This window comes from Leptonotus elevatus, chromosome 3 (assembly GCF_054856555.1).
Source record: "Leptonotus elevatus isolate MCC_2025b chromosome 3, RoL_Lele_1.0, whole genome shotgun sequence".
Lineage (NCBI taxonomy): Eukaryota > Metazoa > Chordata > Actinopteri > Syngnathiformes > Syngnathidae > Leptonotus > Leptonotus elevatus.
Genome location: NC_141241.1, coordinates 2,300,001 through 2,319,996, shown reverse-complemented (window position 1 = coordinate 2,319,996; position 19,996 = coordinate 2,300,001). Strand labels below are relative to the sequence as shown.

The window sequence follows — 19,996 nt, the reverse complement described above, 5'->3', positions numbered from 1 at the left end:
GACCAACAGGAGCTACTTCCTGATGAGGAGACAATTTGTTGTTGTTTTTACCTCATCAATTTTTTTTTTTTTTTTTAAGTCTCGTGTGATTGGTCAAGAAGTGTGGCGGCGTCTGTGCCGCCACACTAAGCAGAAGGCTGAAGTGTGAGGAGGAGAAAATGTAACACATTTTGATGTTATTTGATAGTTTGAGGCAGACTGGAGACTTTGTGAAATTTGAATTTCACATCGAGCAGGCTCCACAAACAGCCTGCAAATTAGGCCGCGTGTGTGTAATGTTCACCCATCGCTTTGGTAGAAATCAAAAGACAAGCAAAGTTATACGTATAATGTGTTGTTTTTGTACTCGCAATTTAGTAACTATCAATTGAAGCAACAAGAAATTGAGACGAATCATCTCTCAGCCGCAATTCCCATCACTAACACGTGGGCCGAGTAGATTCCATGTCAATTGGACGCACTGGTTGGTGGCTGGTGCCAACATTTTTTTGCTGTAGTTTTGCGTTTCATGGCAAATCATCAAACTTTGCCGCCAAGCTCTGCCCACACCTTATGTTGACAACTCAACTTTCACATCGCCCATCTGTCTCATATACAAGGTTCAAATTTGAGAGCAATCTAACAAAATCGCTAGGAGTTTGATTTTGTGAAAGCAATGGAAATGGAAAAAGCGACCAAAACGACAATAGACATTTCAAGTAGCAACGCTAAATTAATGCCAACACAGCAACATCGCCAGTGTTAGATTAACACTGAGCGTGTTAAATCGAACTCTTGAAAAGTGCTTATGTTATTAGGGTGTCCACACTAATGAGTGTAAATCTTTTCAAAGTGTTACTTTTTTCACACCAGTGTTACTCCAACACTGTATAGTGTTAAAAATCAAACACTGAGTATTGTTGAAAGTACTCTACACTCGTGTCAGTGTTAAACATTGAACTCAAGCTACACTTTACTCAGGTAAATGGTACTTCACTTCACGCCTGGGATCAAACCCACGCTGTCAGGGCACCGAGCCACGCCGTTCCCAACAACAACTGGATGTATCGCTATTGAAATGTCGACAGCGCGTTGAAAAATGGTAACGTTTCTCCTTCACTGGAAATGAGGGTGTAGTCAATTTAACACTCAAGGCAGTGCTATTCAGCAGAGGTGGCAAATCCAGGCCCAGAAAATAAATACCCTGTCACAGTTTGGCTTTAACCCCCGGTGAGCTAGCTAGCTAGCTCCTTAGCAGGTAAATGAGCACCATGGGAGCTAGCTAGCTAGCACCTGAGGCTTAAGCCAAACTGTGGCAGGGTTTTTACTTTCTGGACCTCTGCTATTCAGGTTACACCCCCAACACTAAAGGAAGTTGACTCTGTGTTAAAATAACACTGCTTTTTGCATATTTGATCAAACACCGGAAGTTTAACACTGACCGATTTGCTGTGAAATTACAGAATCACATTCTTGATGTTTGCGATGAAACTAAGTGAACCACGAGGGATGAGAGCTCAGCAGAGCAGGGCAAATCAACCTCCGCCTACATCAACCCCACCGCCTTATATTCCACCCTAATGATGCCAATTGCTAATATGAATTACCACCCTTATACATTGCACGCCGTCCCTCTGGAAACGGTCGATTAGGGCAAACACGCTACAACAAATAGCTAGATAATGCGTGAGAGTAAGATCCATCACATGATGTGAAGTTATTTATGCCGCGGCGTTGTAGCGCAGGCCATAGTTGGCGAATCCAGATGTTTATACATATTCATGAGGGACGAGACCATTGTCAGCTTTATGGTGCCTGTTTAAAATGACATTAGTCGGGAAAGTGGGACGCTCTGACTGAAAGTCAGATTGTTTTTTGTGGTGCAAAAAAAGTGGGGGCTGGATAGAGAAAGGACTTTATGTCCACAAAATCCAAAATATCAGGGTAATTGTTTTTGGAGGATGAATTTTGCTGACGATGGGTTGCGGCTTTCAGACATTAGGCAATATTATATGCTCTTTTCTTGTCATACGAAAAACAATGTGAAATACGATTATCAATCAGCTGGGATTTGTTCCAACTCACTCGAGCCCTTCATGAGTACAATCTTTACAGGAAATGCACGGCTGGATTGGATGGTAATGCTTTTTTTCTTTTTTTAGTAAGAGTGTTCAATCCAAGGCATCTTGATTAAGAAGACTGCAAACGGGCAACTGGAAAGCCATCAGATTCCCCTGCAGCTGCACTGGCATTCAAATAAAGACTTTTTATTTGAGCGTTTCGTCACGTTCTCGTGTTGCCAACACGCTGCTCTTTAAATGCATAAAGCTTCTCCCCCACTTGAGGAGACGAAGGAGGAGGAGGATAGAAGGATGGGGAAAATGACACCAAAACTTCAAGGCAGGAAGGGGAAGCTAAAATGGTAGAGGAGGGACAGATGCTTTGACGACTGTTTTGATGAAAATGGTTTGTTAGCAGGACTGCGGAAACAACACAGGTGGCAAATCCAGGTCCATATAGTAAAGTAAAAGCAATTGGGTCCACCATCTCTCAACCACTCACGCCTGGCCAGCCTGACATAGTCCAAATAGCTTTGTTTTGTTGTTATAATTGAGTTGTTTCCCTCTCTAATATGCTGTAAATTGATTTTAGCCTGCATGTGTGGCTTTAAACTTAAACTACACACGCGCTTTGGTAATTCTCACTATGCCTACTTTGATGTTTTTCCACCGGCGCGCTCCGTTCTGCTAATAGTTTACCCCCCAGTGCCACAGAGCGCTAATAAAACCCGGGGTTCATGTCATGTAATTTACCTGTCACGCGGCCTTTCAGAAGGCACGCTTAATTTATTATAATCCTAGTGGCGGAGATTACAGGTTGGATCCATTCACGTTTGGCCGCGTAGTCAAAGAAAAATCCATTTCACAGCACGAGGCAGAGCGAGAGAGCATAGTTTGACTTTGCATCTAAAGAAGAAGCGCTAACAGAATAAAAGGATTCGCCGCCGCCGGGTACAGAATATTCCCCTCTTTCCGAGCACAAGACTGCTTCAAATAATCCTCGATCATCCCCTCCCGACGGAAGCCACTGTGGAATGCCTCCACCATCTTATTTTTTTTTTCCTTCTTCCCTTAGGGGCACGAAGACAAAGAGACGAGGCGATGATGTCGCATCGGAGCATTTTCAATACAGATGCCACTGATAGATGGCATTGTGTCTTACAAAAACATAAATAAAATGGTTGCCCCATTGTAAGATTGGAGGATGAATGGCTAAAAATGCCCAAAATAAACACACATGCTAATGTTTAGTGTTGACTGTTGCTTGCATTTGCAAAGTATCTTAAAAACGAGCCTTTGCACCGATCTGATCGGCCAATGTCGCCTTGGTTACTCTTGTAATAACTAGCAGGCCATGGAAAACGGTGCTGATCCCGCCTCCTCGCTTAGTCTGATTGTCTAATTGGTGTACGGCCATAATGTCGGGACCGTCGTCCTTGAAAGAGTGACTCATTTTCTGCTATTCCGACTGACACCTCATACATGAAAGTAATAGATACCAAAAAAAAAAAAGAAAAGAAAAAAAGAAGAAGCTTGCCGCTCATTTGTAGTCACCCCGTGGTTGTGCTTCTCATGTACGAACAACAAAGGCGACATTTGTATGCATCCACGTCGGCCGCTATGGAGGAAGCACACATCTGAGCCCGTCGTGGTCTCTGAGCCGGAATGAGGGATTTGCTTCTGTGGAAGCTAAGCTTTGCCCCGGCTTGTTATTTGCTGCGTCTTGTCGTCCATATCCAAAAATATCTGCTTAGCTGATGAACTCGCTTCTACGCAGTCTGTGAGCTCCAGATGCATTGTGAGCAGCGTGACTAAGTTAACGCCATAGCACAGTCCACCGTTATACAGTTTTAAATTTGTGAAACAAATAAAGATATATGCAACTGTTAAGTCCCTGTTTACGTTAATATGACTGCAATGGAAACGTCCCACTTGACTTCATACTGTCATGGATCCGGGGCTTATAAATCCACAGGGTCTTGATTGATTGATTCATTGATATACTTTTGAAATAGCTCCAAACAATTTACAGTTGCAGTAATTTTATATATTGTACATTTTGAAGGCAGCTTAATTGTTTGTTGACGATTTGTTCCATATTCAATGCCAAAGACAACAAAAAAATTGGCAAACATGCTTAAGAATACATTTGTAAACATTAAACAAGTATGTAGATTTTTTTTTAAATTTACATATTTGTATATTAAAATGTATCAAAACATATTTTTTTAATAATAATATATAATAATAATAATAATGATAATAATAATTATTTGTACTGAAAGTCAGGTCAAATGTATTATGTGAAAAATTGCACAATTAAATGTGACAACTTATCCCAGGCAAATGTACGCGATTGCATTAGCAATAGCAATAGCTTGGCTTAACGCTAACAGTTAAAATGTACCTTTAACAATCCCAATGAAATACAGCTAAACATACACATAATCAACATGATATACATTTGATGAGTTTGACTACAAAGCTAGCTATGTAATCATAAAAACAGTTTAAGCAACAACAACAACAACAACAAGATCCAAGCTGAAATGTTCCTTTCCCAATTATTTCTGTATAAGGTAGCAAACCAAGAAAGCCGCCAGTTGGTGATAAAATGCTTGCAGTCAGTACACTCGCACACAGCGAGCAAGCGAGCAACCCGAGCAGAGAGAGCACCAAGTCACACAGCAATAAAGTTTTGACATCTTGACCTGTTTTCTGGTAACATTTCAAACGAGAATAGACGCTATCGTAAGCTAGCAGTTGGTAGGCCTGGGTCTGAGTGACACTTGCCAGATAGTGAGCCATTCATGTAACTATCAAGCGAGGTAGCTGGCTCTCACTTGCCAAACAGTAAGCCAGCACCTAATATTGCAAGATGTCATCTACTAATAATCTAAAATGTCATTAAATGTACTGGCGGAAATAATTAAGTGTGTTAAATTATCAGCTACGGTAGTCCAAGTGGACAGCTGGTCAGACAGCAAATGTTAAAAAAAAAAAAAAAAAAAAAAACCATTTGTACTTTTCCAGACAGGAACAAAGAAGCACAGCGATGACGAGTAACACCAGCAGGGGGTCCCGCTGGCTATTCGAATCCCACGCAGGAGCCCCAAAGACAAAGAAGAACAACTGATCCATTAAGACACATGCTGCAGTTTTGGTTAGCAACTGTAATTGCCCAGCAGCAGTTAACTCTTTGTTGACCTCGTATAAATAATTAATTGAATTGATTACATTTATTATTACAGGTTTTTTCTTCTTCTGAAGTACAAAAGAAATGAGACATCTATTTGAGTGAGGCATTGGAGACAAGATGATAAGAGCTGCCGTTTTGGTTAGCAACAATCACCCTCAGCAATTTATTCTGATGGGACAGTGTCAATGACCTGAGTTAGTTAATTACTCATACAAGCTGGATCTGAGTTCACAAAGAAAGAGGTGTTTATTTATCTTACAGGTGATAAGTGCTGCTGTTTTTGGTTAGCAAGCTCAGCGGTTACATCAAATATAGTCTTGATGAAATGATATGTTTTGTATGACCTGAGCTAAATACATTCAAAAAAATGTAATTAGTGAAAAAAATGAGGCCTGTATTTGAGGGAGGTGTTTATTCTTGGACAACGGGAAGTGGGAGGCGCCTGAGGTCGCCCGTTAACTAGCAGCTGAGGTAATAATAAAGCCGACATTAAACATCTCTGTATTTCCTAAACCTGGCTGGTGGCTCGAATTCCTAACAAGCATGAGAACGGGTTACTCGAGGTGGGTGCTAAACACCCGCTCAGGCACGCCGCCCCTCTATTTAATTATATCCACTGTGTGTTAATTGAGTCAACAAATTGGCTTGTAGGATCAGCGTATTGCCTTCAGGTTCACGCTTTGTACGCGCACCCCAGACAAATGAGAGGGTCAGTACAACAAAAGGCACGAGTTATACCGGAAAAGAAGAAATAATGTGCGGGGAAGCGGTGATAAATGGCTGCTAATGAGAAAAAAGACCAAAAGCGACTCACAGCTCGGCAAGTTGAAGGTGCTTGAAGAGCTGCCAGGACAGCGTGCTGAGAGGATTCTTCGACAGGTTTCTGCAAGGGCGAGAAGACACAAAGTCAAGAATGAGACAAATAATGCACCCAATGACAGAAGCCCTTGAGCATAACGACAAAAGAAATGTAAGCCACGTTTAGCACCGTATCAATTCCATTTTGGAAGGTTGCTACTTCCTGTTTGTAATTCCCATCGGCTTGCTCGGACCAACTTTCTTGTGGACTTTGATTTGGATGACATTAATGCTTGATTTCCCATCACACGTGTGTAACAATTCATGTTAGAGAATTAGAACTTCCTCATTCAGCTTTAAAGTTAATAAAGTGGTTCGGGCAAACCTTTTGCGAACAAATGACTTTTATTTGGCTCTTCTGTGACTACCATTTGGGTCCATCTGTTAAAGAAACGAGCACTGCTGTTAGCTTCTCACAATAGCAGCCATATGCTTCTTACTTATATAAAAAGCTAAGTCCAGAAAAGATTCTCATTACAACAATACGTTCTAAGCACCCCCGCTTGTGTAACCAGAGTGTTCTGATTAATATCGTGCTTGTGGAAAATGAATTATGCAGCATTTTTGTCCATCTCAAGGGGCGGCCATTTTGCCACTTGCTGTCGACTGTTACTGTAGCTAACAACCGTCACAGCTCAGTTAGGCGCTGCGATGTCATTTTCAGTCGACACAGTGCATCCTTCCAATTAAAGACGATTCGGTATGTATCTATATATAATTTAAGTACAACGATTCGGTTCGAGTCAATCGCCTCACATCTTTGAAATCAAAACTGATTGTCCGATTGAAGACCATTTTTGTTACACCCCTATTGATTTTGATTGATTGACTGCCATGTTAGCTTCTGTTATTGGATTAGCTTCTAGCAATGGCCGCCAACTGGCTAATGGTTCCCAATGGGAAATGTTACTTTGGAAGAGGAAGAAAAAACAGGTAGCAGTTGTAATTCATATTGACTCATTTTGGCAGCCATGTTCTGTTTTTGTTTCCTCACAACTCAATTGCACATTTGCTCTTTGGGGTCATTTTAATCGTTTTTGCCTTGCTCTTGAATTACATTTCCACTCTCTTTCTCTCTTTCCATTTGCTGTACGATATCAATCTGCAACAAAATAAGAGCCCTCGGGGGCGAAACGCATCTGCAGGCTTCCGGATTAGAGAATGGAAATAAGCACTATTGATAGAGAAGAGAGCAAACTGAGACAACTCAATAAAAGAAAGTTGAAGGCTTTTTAAGTGGAATAATTCAATCCGCTGGGACGCCTCGGGCCATGAGGGGAGAAAAGACGCAGAATTAGGAAAAAAAAGGCAGCGAGCGACCAGTCATGGGAGCGCAATGTGTTTAAAAATGAATGTGGGGCATCTGTCCGTGCGCTCGCCGAGATTTATGGCCTCTCGGAGAGAGCGTTAGCATTAGGTCATAAAGCGCGGCAACAAATCCCATTATTAGCCCAGATGGCAGCACACGATCACACACACACACACACACAACTTAGAAATACAGCAGGACACACAGACCTCGATTCTGGCAAAGTATGGCTCAAAACAAGGGACATCAGCTGAGTGTTTTGTATTTCTGCTCAACGGTTTGCATCTGCTTTATGCTTTAAGTCATCTAAGATTGAAGCCTTCTTTGGTTTACGTCTTCCACAGTTTGAGGTTTCTTCTACAGTTTGTGTCTTCATCTCTGATTTGTGCTTCTTTTTTTTTTGCATCTTCTTTGTGTCTTATGGTTCAAGTCAATGTCTTCTCTGGTTAATGTCTTCTACGGTTCAGATTTCTAAGGTTCTTGTTTTTCTCTGTTTGTGTTGCAGCTTCTACGGATTTGTAACTACTTCTTTGACTTCTTGTGTAGTTTGGACTTTCTGTGGTTCGTGTATTTTTCCATGGCTCGCCTCTTCTTGGATTTCTATGATTTTCTTGTCATATTTTTGGTTCATGTATTCAGCCATGCATATTTTATGGTTCACATTTTCTATGGTTTGTATTTGTTTCTGTTATTGTCTTCTATGGTTCACTTCTGTGGTTTGTGTTTACAAATATTTCTTCTGTAAATGTGTTGGTTTTCCTTCGCCCATCTTTGACTTCTGTGGTTCACATCAGAATTCAGAATTTAATCACAGAATTCTGAGAATTCTGAATTTAATCACAGAATTCAGACTTTAAAATTAGAATTCTGACTTTAAAGCCAATCTTACTTTATTCTCAGAATTCTGAATGAATTTATCTCAGAATTCTGACTTTAAAGTGAGTTCATTAATTAATTTCAGAATTCTGACTTTAAAGTGAGAATTCAAACTTTATTTTCAGAATTCTGACTCACTTTAAAGTCAGACTCCTGCCAACCTTTTTTTTTAACTCTTCACTAGCCCTAATCATCTTCAGTATGTTTGCTTCTACCGTTCACATATTCTGTCTGTTTGCATCATCTTCTCAATCTATAACAATGTCAATGCTATAACTTTTTTCCCTAGAAGATAGACTGCATGTAACAATCTACATCTTGTTAGACTTTCTTTTTTAAATTTTTTATTAAAAAAATCAACAACTAGTTAACCACACACTGTTGTGAAATGTTAATAAAAATGTCAGTTTCCTCAGGGTGGAAGAAAATAAAAACATCCTTTTCAAGATTGACATGCATGACATTTTAAAGTTAGACATATTTCCAGGAATTTCCAAGCTAATAACAGAAAGGTCTTGAGAATGTTGCAAACCAACCAATAATAGCTTTCCTTGTTTTTAAGATTGCTACGGCAACAAAAGAGTGTCATCTTATTGATACAGCTCACCATGACCGTGGTAACCGTGACCATCTGACCACATCTCTCTTGCTGCTAAATGTCAATGCACAAGTCACGATAGCAGCTCGCCGCCATGTTACGCTAATTAGCAGAGGCTGTGCTAGCGGGCGGCACGTCCCGGCGGAGCAGTTGCCAAACAGAATTATTAAAGAGGAATGGTGGAAGGCAGCGTGTGTGCAAACAGCGGGTTGAGTTTAGCATTCACTTTGTGGGCCCGTGTCACTGCAATCAATATTAAGACTTAGTTGCAGCTGTCGGTATTGCAAAGGTTTGGATTTTAACTCCAAGAAAATGTTATGCCGCTCTCAAATGAGGACGGTGAACCCCTGCCTAATTGTGGTTTCATAATCATTAATTGACCCATTTGCCCGTTTGTGTGGAACTTTTACCCACCTATTTACTGAAAAACTCACATATTCATATTTTTTTATATTGTTACTAATGCCCAAAAATGCAACAAGATGATGCCGAAACCCTGGCAAATAGGAAAGTAGTAGTTGGTGTTGATAGTGAAAGTTACAGAGAGTATGTTATTTGCTCTGCTGAGCGGCTTGAAAGGCTCGATGCATTTTTTTTCAACATCAAACTACAGTATAGTTCATTTATTTATAAGGGTAATGTAAAATGAATTTAAAATGATATTAAAGTGTTTTGGGATCATAGTTTGTGCTATGTTTACAGTTGAATCTATTAATATGTGCAATGCTAAACATTTGGCAGGGACTGTCACTTGGTCACAGGTTTTCGCTCTCCACGCTAGTTTTACTGTAGGCCGACTGCCGTTTAACGCGACCATGTGTCCACTTTTTTGTGAATAGATTCATTCTCCATGCTAATTTTCTCGATTCGATAATCAGCGTCCACCTTCTCCGCCGCAGCACTTGGCCTTCATCACCTTCCATCTTTTGGCATTCTGGCGACGCTAACGAATCCGCCGCTGATTTGTTTATATATTTACTAATTCACTTAGAACCTCCGCCTCCACTCCCCCTCGGCGACTCCCCAAATCCAATTTCAGTTGACATTTCTTGCGGAGATGCGAGGGATGACCTTTGAAGACGCCGCACTTCCTGACAGAGACGTGAAGGAGGAGAAGGGCTAAAAAAAACAACAAGAAAAAAAATGCAGCACTTCACACGTGGCCATGAGCCCAAAGACGAGCGCGGCTCGTCAGTTAATTGGAATTGTATGCAGACGGCTAGCGGAGCGCTTACGCGTTAACCGTTTTCGGAATTGTTTGTGACAGTGTTAATTAGTCCTTGTCTGGTTTGTGGCGTTGTTAAGACAACTGATAAAAATCCATTTGTAGTTGTGAGTGAGTCATAGAGATTAAAAAGTGTGAACATTTCATATTGAGACTGGAGTGATTATAGTAACGATTATAGACGATGTGAACTGTAGAGGAGGATGTCACACGAACCATGGAAAATAGGAAACAGAAAATAGTGAAATGTTCCTGTACTACACATTTGCGTGCATCAAACTCAAAAGTGCGTGCTAGCTAACCAGTTGCTAGTTAGCACAAGAAGCTAAAATAGCAGTCTTAACTTTACAGTGTCAATACAGTGTTTGTTTTGTTCCCACAGAATTTTTTTTAAATTATTTTGTCAGTATCGTTCTGCTTCCTTTTTGTTGTTTGGTTTATAATTACCGTAACAGCCTTGGTCATTTCTGGTAGACTGTGTATGACATTTCGCATTTTACAGTATGTTAACTAGCTGTCTTCCGTGGGACAAAATTACAGTATATTGTTTGGTTAAACATTTCGGAAAGACTTGAAATGATGTTTAATTATTTTTCTGTTTCATGTCCTCTTTAACTATGTCCATAAACCTCCTCTTTGGTCTCCCTCTAGACCTTCTGCCTGGCATTTGGAAACTCAGCATCCTTCTGCCAATATACTGACTATCTCTCTTCTGGACATGTCCAAACCATCTCAGTCTGGCCTCTCGGACTTGATCTCCAAAGCCTCTAACATGTGCTGTCCCTCTGATTGACTCATTCTTGATTCTATCCATCCCGGTCACTCCCAAAGAGAAGCTCAGCATCTTCATCTCTGCCACCTCCAGCTCTGTCTCCTGTCTTTTCCTCAGTAGCGCTGTCTCCAGACCAAGGTTATTTTAGTTAACTAAAACTAACGAAAAAACTCAAACTAAAATTTTAAAAAACAATTTCATTAACGCAATAAAACAAAAAACGAAAATGTTTTTTAAACAACGAAAACTAACTGAAACTACATTTTATGTTTACAAAACTAACTATAATTATAGTAAAAATGTCCTTAGTTTTAGTCTTTGGTAATTAATTTAATGCATGAGCCTTTGGGGATGATTTTAAATAGATTGATTTTTATATTAACCGGAATAAGGACTTCTGAAAGTGTGTCACACAAAAGCGACGTCATCTAACAGCAGCCAATAGAAAAGCACCTTCAGATGACGTTGCTCCCATGGTGTTTTTTTAAATATTGCGCACAAGTAATACACTTTTTTTTAAACTAAAACTAATACTGATACTAACTAACTAAAACTAAGCATTTGTGAAATACCTAAAACAAATAAAAACTAACAGAACCACCTTGAAAACTAATTAAAACTAACCACATTTAAAAACCAAAACTCAAAACGAAATGAAAACTAACTAAAATGAAAAATTCCCAAACTATAATAACCCGGCTCCAGACCAAACAACATTGCCACAGTTTTATAAACCTTTCCTTTCATTTGAGCTGAAACCCACACATCACACCTGACACTTTTCTCCGCCCGTTCCAGCCTGCCTGCACGCGCTTCTTCACTTCTTTTCCACACTTTCCATTGCTCTGGACTGTTGACCCTAAATACTTCAACTCCTCCACTTCTTGGTCTTTCCTGTAACCTCACTCCTTCCACACACAGATACTCCGTCGTGCTACGGCTAACCTTCATTCCCCTCCTTTCCACGCCTCTAGCTTCTCCTCCACATGTTCCCTGCTCTCACCACAGACCACAATGTCATCTGCAAACATCATCGTCCATGGAGATTCCTGTCTAACCTCATCTGTCATCCTGTCCATTACAAGAGGAAACAAGAAGGGGCTCAGAGCTGATCCCTGATGTAGTCCCACTACTCCGTCACACCTACAGCACACCTCACCACTGTCTTACAGTCCTCATACATGTCCTGCAACACTTGAACATACTTCTTTGCTACTCCAGACTTACTTATACAATACATACATACTTACATAAAATAGTACATACATGTGTGAGTACTGTGTATATGTTTTTTTGTTTTTTTTAACACAAGTAATTGTACTTTTACTCAAGTAAAGAATGTCAGTACTTTTCCCATCTCTGCCTGCTCTGAGTTGGGGGGTTGACTGTAATTTTCACAAATGTAAGGTCTGAACGGCAGACAGCTGAAAATTCCCACATCTTATTTTCACGTTTTTCATCCAAGGTATCTCACGGCCCGCTGGACCAACGCAAAGCCATCTCTATTCGGGCCTGCCCACCCCCGCCACGCATGCTGCCCCAATGAGCACGCTAATAGAGTACTAAAAGTATGCAGTCTGTGTCACGGCCACCAAAATACCGTTTTTAATTCAGGTTTGAACGCAGTCTTCTTGGTTGAACTTCAAGAACAGCTGAGTGAGAATAAAAAGGGTCCGTCGCACAAGTGTGTTGATGAGAACTCACAACTCTGCTGATCAAGTGTAGCCGATCTATTTGTAATCCTGGTTTAAAATTTGCTGACAATTGTAGGAACTCCCTCAGAAGAACCATCACTAGAAATGGACAACCTCTCCAAAGATTTGAACCTAAATTGCTAATTTTTTGTCTTAAAAAAAAAAACGATTATGTGTTGATTTTCATGCATCAGGACCAGAAATGAGGAAAGTACTGACATTATTTTTCTCACTCCAAAATAAAGGTGACTTTTCTCTTTTTGGACACAACGAATACATATTATAATCGATAAGAAGGAAAACAAACTCGACCCACTGTACTGAGACGCTATTGTTATTTGTGTGATCATAATCTAACGAGACAAAAAAAAAAAAAAAAGCTGGAACGAGCTTTCCAAGGTGCCTCGGCGGGCTAAGATGTGAGGTAGCACCAAGTGTGTGGAATTCATTGCATCCGGCACAAACTTCAAAGGGCAGCGCTTCATTATAATCGTTGTGCAGGTAAGCACACATTTGGTTGCTTGCTTGCTTGCTTGCTTGGTGTGCTCTGGGGAAAGCCACGATATAAATAGTTGATTCTTTAATCTCGGGGAAAATACACGAATCTGACAATGGCAAGCGCTCTCATCTGCTTTTAGGGCTTTTTCACATCCAACTATACTCTGACTTATACTAACTTACACCCCAGTGCAACTATATATATATATATATATATATATCTCACAATATTGCCATTATCATTAAAACCCTACTTGAAACCCTCATTTGAAATCCAGACTTGTTCAAAACCCTAAAGGAGCTTGGGACTTTTTTTTTTTCTAACTAATTCTTGTTTGAAACCGTAACCACTGCTAACCACTATAATTAGAAACACTAACCCTAGCTAATTCCTTATTTGACACCCTAACCCAGAATTGAAATCCTAATTTGAAAACCCAGCCCCTTCTTTGATACCCTAATTGAGGTTGGTGGAATAAATGAGAAAACAAAATGTCGCATCGTGCTCCGTCATCTTTCAAAGTCGGCAAGGGAAACAACAGGCCAAGAACCTCAAAGAGCGGATGTTAACGAGCAGTCAGCCGCCTAATGAAAATTGTCGTCAATCTAATGAGAGACACGAGCGGTCGCCGCTAGACTCCCAACCTTTTTATCCACTCTTCTGATTGCATTTGCTCGTCGGACCGTTGTCAAGATGCCGGGAAGCTGCCATGAGCCGCTATGGCCTCCGTCGCCGCCTCCGCTTTATGAAATGCCTCTTGGTGGAATCAATAACGATGTTAGGCTTGATTAAAACACCAATAAGGGCCTCCGCAAAGGATTTTACCCATCGGAGTGCCGCCGAGCAGCAGCCGCTTTGTTATTTTTTGCATTTTGCAGAGAAGCGAGCGAGTCGGTGGAGCATGATGATTGTGTTTGCTTGTGGCCTGGAATGTTTGCATTCTTCCTGAAGGGAAACAACATTCTTGCACAGGATGGAATCGAAAGTCTCCGTGAAGACTCGTCTCCTTTGTTTTGCTTGTAAGAATTCTATTGGTAGCGTCGTGGTTCACATCGCCGATATGATCAGGCTAATGATGATAGGATACTACATAACTACTGTTTGAAACTCTTACTTGAAATCCTAAGAAGTTTGAAGCCCTAAATCAGGGGTGTCAAAATCATATGCGCTCAGGGGCCGCATGGAGGAAAATAGGCAGAAAGTGGGCCAGGTCAGTAAAATAATGGTATAACTTAGACACAATTGCCGGCAATTATACACAGATTTTCGATATTTGTGGGCCAGCCTTAAATTACGGAGATCAACTGTTATCGTATTGTTCCAAAAAATAACACAAATGCAAATGGTACGCGGGAACACTTTTCCTGTATGAGTTCCGGACGTGTACATCTACCTGTTTTGCATATATATTGTTGCCAGAATGCATTGCGTGGCGCAGTTAATGAAGTTATGAGGACGTTAATCCTTATCATATGTATTTGCGTTAACATTAATTGAATTTGTGTCGTATTTAACACGTTTATGTCAGTCTACGATTTAAAAAAATAAATTTTTTGAACATCAAGGACGATTCCGTATACAAGTTGAATTGCTCATCTGAGGACTTCTTGTGAAATGACTAATTTCTGTTTTGATGTGCCAGCTGATTAATTGGTCCGACATTACAAAAAAAAAATACTTCTCGCGGGCCGGATTAAACCCCTTTGTGGGCCTGATCCGGCCCGCGGGCTGTATGTTTTACACCCGTGCCCTAAACCTAACCTCATCGAAGGCTTGAAACTATAGTTCTGGGTTTCAACCCCTAAATTGAAATTGGAAAAAAAAACTAGGAACATCTCTCAACATGATGTGGCGCAGTTACTGTACAAACAACGATAGATGACCAACTCTGAAAATGTCAACCGCAGGTGAGCTTCATTTTCTTTTCGATACATCTCTTGTACTGGATCACATGTAATATTTCAAATATTATTCTACCAATATTGTGGTCACCCTACATCTGTTAACCATCCTGTAGTTCCTCCCAGCAAGCCCAAATCCTCCACATGAGACGACAGCTGGGCCAGAGCGCAACACTGAGTCACTGCCGCGCCAGTATGTACTTCCCAACACGCACGCACGCACGCACGCACGCACGCACACACAGAGTCCCAAGGAAGGGATTTAACACTGCTACAGTTAATTAAACCAGGACGAGGCAGCCACATGCCCGTGCAGTGTGCCACACGTATTGTTTCCAGCTGCAATGAAGATGAGCAGAAAAAAAATAATAATTGCGTCACTATTGTGTACAAATGTGATTATCAACTAGGCAGTACTCGGCTTGTACAAAAGCTGATGATTTTTTTATGAGTCTGTTAACGATGACGAGGTGAAAAGTCAAAATCGAGACCGTTTCAAGAGGCCGTTGCGCAATGCCAAAGCAGGAAACAAGAAAGACCGTTTTACATATTGCACTGACATTCCAAGCAATGTGTTCCACTTTAAAGGGAAGAGAAGTCAAACATTTTGACAATATGTTAACTGTTAACTTGGCTAAACACGGCACTCTGATTCATATTGCGTTTGTGGAATATGATGAACTAAGCAGCAAAATCCACCTCATCCTATCCATCTCATTGGGCAGCCATTTTGCCACTTGCTATCGACCGAAAATGACATCACAGTGCCTAAAAGCTCAGGTAATAACCAATCACAGCTCACCTGTTTTCTGGGATCGGCCATGTGACATTCGAAAGCTGAGCGCTGAGGCTCTGTGATGTGCAAAATGGCCGCCCCGTGAGATGGGTAAAAATGGTTGGATTTTGCTGCTTGATTCTTGGTCCACAAACAGAAAATTAATCACAATATTGTTTTTAGACTAGTGGGGCCGCATAGAACATATTAGGATAAAGAACATTTTGGACTTATTCTCTTAAATCCAATTTTCGGACACAAATTTTTGACCATGTATTTTTGGTGCAAATCAGTTAAAACGGATTGTAAAGGGTATAATATTAGCGCCTGAACTGATATTTGGCATAAAAAAAAATTGCAATAACTTATTAGTCAGTTCACTTTATAAATATATAATGAATAAAATAACTTCTTTGTTGGTCCCCTTTATATGCTGGTCGCAATTTATTTTAAAATTACATAAAATGAATGCCATTTGTTTTCTTTTTCCATATATTCATGAGAAACATATTTATAAAACAGTGTGTGTGTGTTTTTTTAATCGAAATTTGCGGTTGTGCAACTTATTTTCAAGAAATGCAGTTAAGTACAGAGGAGGGAAAAAAAAAGAATACAACAGTGCTTCAAGTAACATTAACATTTTGACATTTTGCTCATTTAGGTTTTTAGTTAACTTACGTTCAATAAACATCTGCCTCGAAACTTTGAAAATGTTAAAGTTGATGATGGTGGTGGTTGTATCTGGAGAGAAAGACGGTTTGTAATATGTTCATCATCAAATATAATTTTATGCTAAACTGCAGTTTTCCAAACTGGGCCATCGACTCATACACAATTGCAAAGAATTAATGACTTTTTTCTACCTTACTAGAGCTCAATTGCAATTGTCTTTATTTTAATTCCAAATAAAGCAATGAGCCGAGCTAATGTCAAACAAACAGACCAAAAAAAAAAAAAATTCTTCTCTTCCGAAGCCTCAGCAGCACGGACATAAAGAGCCCGCGAGGTTCGTTCATTTCATGAATTGTTTACAGCATCGACAGACGCTCACTCGCTCGCTCGCTCTCTCGCTTTCTTGTTGTTTTATTGTGTTACGGTGAGATGAATTCATGCTCTGGCTGCTGAGAGGCTGCGGTGAAAATGTAATTCCTGCGTCGCATCAGTGCTGTGCCTTTATTAATTTTACAAGGCTGCTGCGTCGTTTAGCCTCATCACCGAGTGTGCGTTGGTTACTGCGGCAACCACATCTCAACGTTTTTTTTAATGAAAAATGCGCAAGGACGGCCATGAATCAGATGTTACTGGCCATTTCTTGGAGCCGGAAAAAAAAATCCAAAGAAACAAGGTGTTGTGAAGGTTGCTGAGTTTCTGTCCCTTTGAAACATGAAAAAAAAATTCCCAAAACCACCTCATAAACCTTACGCTAAACTTCAATATTACTACCAGTTTCAATGCCATTGTGAATTATTATTATTATTATTTTTTATTTTATTTAAACGCTCCATAAATGAATTTAATGTAATATTTATCCATCGTCGCTAATTGGTTAGCACGGCTTCCAGCTACGAAAATTACAATTGCCAAATGATATGGTCCCCAACTGCCCATTTATACTTTTTAAAAGCAGTGATTTATCTCCAGTTTGAAAATATTTAACCTGGGGAACTGTACTTCCAAACTGCAAATATTTTCTTCAGTATGTTTATTTCTTTGGCGGTGCCCATACGTAGGTATGCGCTTCTCTAAAATGAGAAAAAAATTGCGGACCACAATTTTAGAATCACCGCTTTAAAAGCACCCGTGAAAAAAAAATAGTGACCCATAGGAGTCAAGTGAAGCACTTTTTAACAACCTGTCGCTTGGCACGTTGACTATTTCCATTTCATTAGAGAGAGAGAGAAAAAAAAAAGGTATGTGAAGAGTTTCTCCTTGACAGGCCTCAAGGACATGCAACAAGCGTTTCAACAGCCTCACTTATAGGCTGCGCCGCCATGCAAATTTATGGAAATGCAGGTAAGGTTGGCGGAATGAAGATTTACCATCCAGGCATCTTCACATAATGCCTTGTTATCTTCAAGCGATGGTCCGCCACCCACGTCGTGACAGCAGAGGCGGCAGCGTAACAAAGACATATGAGGCGTTTCAGGTTAGCGTTGGGTGGGGGGGGGGGGTGGCCAAGGCAGATGGGTTAAAGGTGATAGATGAGTGACAAAATTAAATAAAACGTCAAAGCTGTTGTCACGGGAGGAGCAGAGGGAGAAGACCGCATGGCACTTGAGGCAAATTGTTTCATGCAATGCAATTGTTTTTTTCTTTGAAAATTCAGACGTCAAAGTCAGTTTTACTTAAGTGAAATTTGGAATACGGCTATCGTGAGAAGCCTCACAAAAAAAAGCCTCATGAAGTCATGTCAGAAAACAAACAGGATATTTCCCATTTGGATTAAAAGTGCCACAAAATAGACTGGGTAGCGTCCAGAGTTCACCAAAACGTCTTAAGGACACTTGCCTGAAAAGACACAGGTAGTCTGCCGTTTCAATTTGAAGCCCCCCAAAATCTATGCAGAGCCATTTATTTATTTATTTATTTTCAACCCATCCCTTTGCAACATAAAATTTGATCGACATGTCATGCCTTCAAAAAAGTCTCACGAAGCCATGCCTGAAAACACACGGAACGTCAGCCATTTTAGCTTGAAGCTCATAAATGTTAGCCATTTCTCAAATTGCGTTTTTGTCCGTTCTCACGTCCTTGTGATCTCGTGAAACGTGATCGGCTGAAGTACTAAAGTACGCATAAAACAAGAACGCACGGATGTTCTTGTCTGCTAGCCTAAACTAAGGACGCATCGGTTGGTTACTTGTTAAGAATTGGCTGGGAAAATATTCCAAGATAATTAGCATTTTTAGGAAGGACATTTGCTTGTACACTCTAAAAACAATAGGGTCAAACGTAACCCCAATTATGGATAATAATAAAAATGGACCGATCCACTTTATGGGTCAATTTGACTCAACTTTGGTTTGGAGTTGTTTTACGCTGAAAGACTGAAACTCAAAAATGGAACAAATCGACCCAAGTAGAGGATTGGTCTTGGTTTTGACCCATAGTTGGGTTATTTTTGACCTAACTGTTTTTAGAGTGTACGTTCTTAGAAAGACCGTTCTTCGCATTCATATGTACACACAGCCATTGCCATTGTGTTTTGACCCGATCCCACTAATTTTGCCATCCTGATTGGAAATACTTTAGCACTTCATGAAGCTGGATACGCTGAACACTTTCTCGTTCGTTTGTATGACAGATGATCTAAAAACAAACTAATGAAGCCAAGAACAGAACAAGAGCACAAGGCCAAGCACTTATGAGTGCAGTAGATGGCTGTGGATAAAAATAAAATTAAATAAATATCTGTTTCATATCAAAATGTCATGTTTTTCTTTCATGGTCATTGGTTGAGTCATTTTTGAAAAAAATTACACAAACAAATGTTGCTCATAAAAAGCCAAAGATCTAGAATGTAATCAGAGTAAAACTGAATAAAACCCATTTAAAACACCACAAGGTGAAAACAATTTCATACAAAAATGACATGTAACAGTCATATCCAGATGCTCCTCATTACAAAATTACTTATTCATGAAACAAGATGTATACATTTTTTTCCTGCTCTTTCTGTCTTTGCAAATACAAGCAGAAGATTGGCGAGACGTTGACGCGGTACCGCGCGGGCACAGCTGGCAGTCTCTCGAGGGGCGGCGAGCCAACGCAGCTGCACGTGATCCGAATGACAATACCGCGGTCGCGCCAGAAGGACCTCACATTTCGGCGAGCCGACGTTGCGACACTTCCCCCGCTTGCCGGGACACAAACAAGCGCCACTGAATTCATAATATGAAAAATTGCTTTGCTCAGACGCAGCAGTTCAGTCTCACTACAAGCCAAGAAGAAGGAAGTCTGGGGACTCAGAAAACAAGTCAGTAACAGTCAGTTTTCTGCCCCCCAATAAAACAAAACTGCATCTTTCATCTTTATTGTGGGTAGTCTAAGGCACACCTGTGCACTAATTATGGTGTCTAATCAGCATTTTGATATGGCACACCTGTGAGGTAGGATGGATTACCCCGGCAAAAGAGAAGTGCTCACTATCACAGATCTAGACTGGTTTGTGAACAATATTTGAGCAAAATTGTGATGTTGTGCATGTGGAAGAAGTTTTAGATATTGGAGTACATCTCGTAAAAAATGGGA

General features: G+C 40.4%; 1 protein-coding gene across 2 annotated transcripts in view; it reads right to left on the bottom strand.

Annotated features, from left to right (window-relative positions):
- ntrk3b (neurotrophic tyrosine kinase, receptor, type 3b) overlaps positions 1 to 19,996 on the bottom strand; it is a 234,992-nt gene that overhangs the window by 104,373 nt on the left and 110,623 nt on the right. For both annotated transcript variants that reach the window (XM_086071367.1, XM_086071368.1), the window contains exon 6: positions 6,053 to 6,121. In XM_086071367.1, the coding sequence (XP_085927493.1) occupies positions 6,053 to 6,121 (69 nt within the window). The remainder of the gene's footprint in view (positions 1 to 6,052; positions 6,122 to 19,996) is intronic.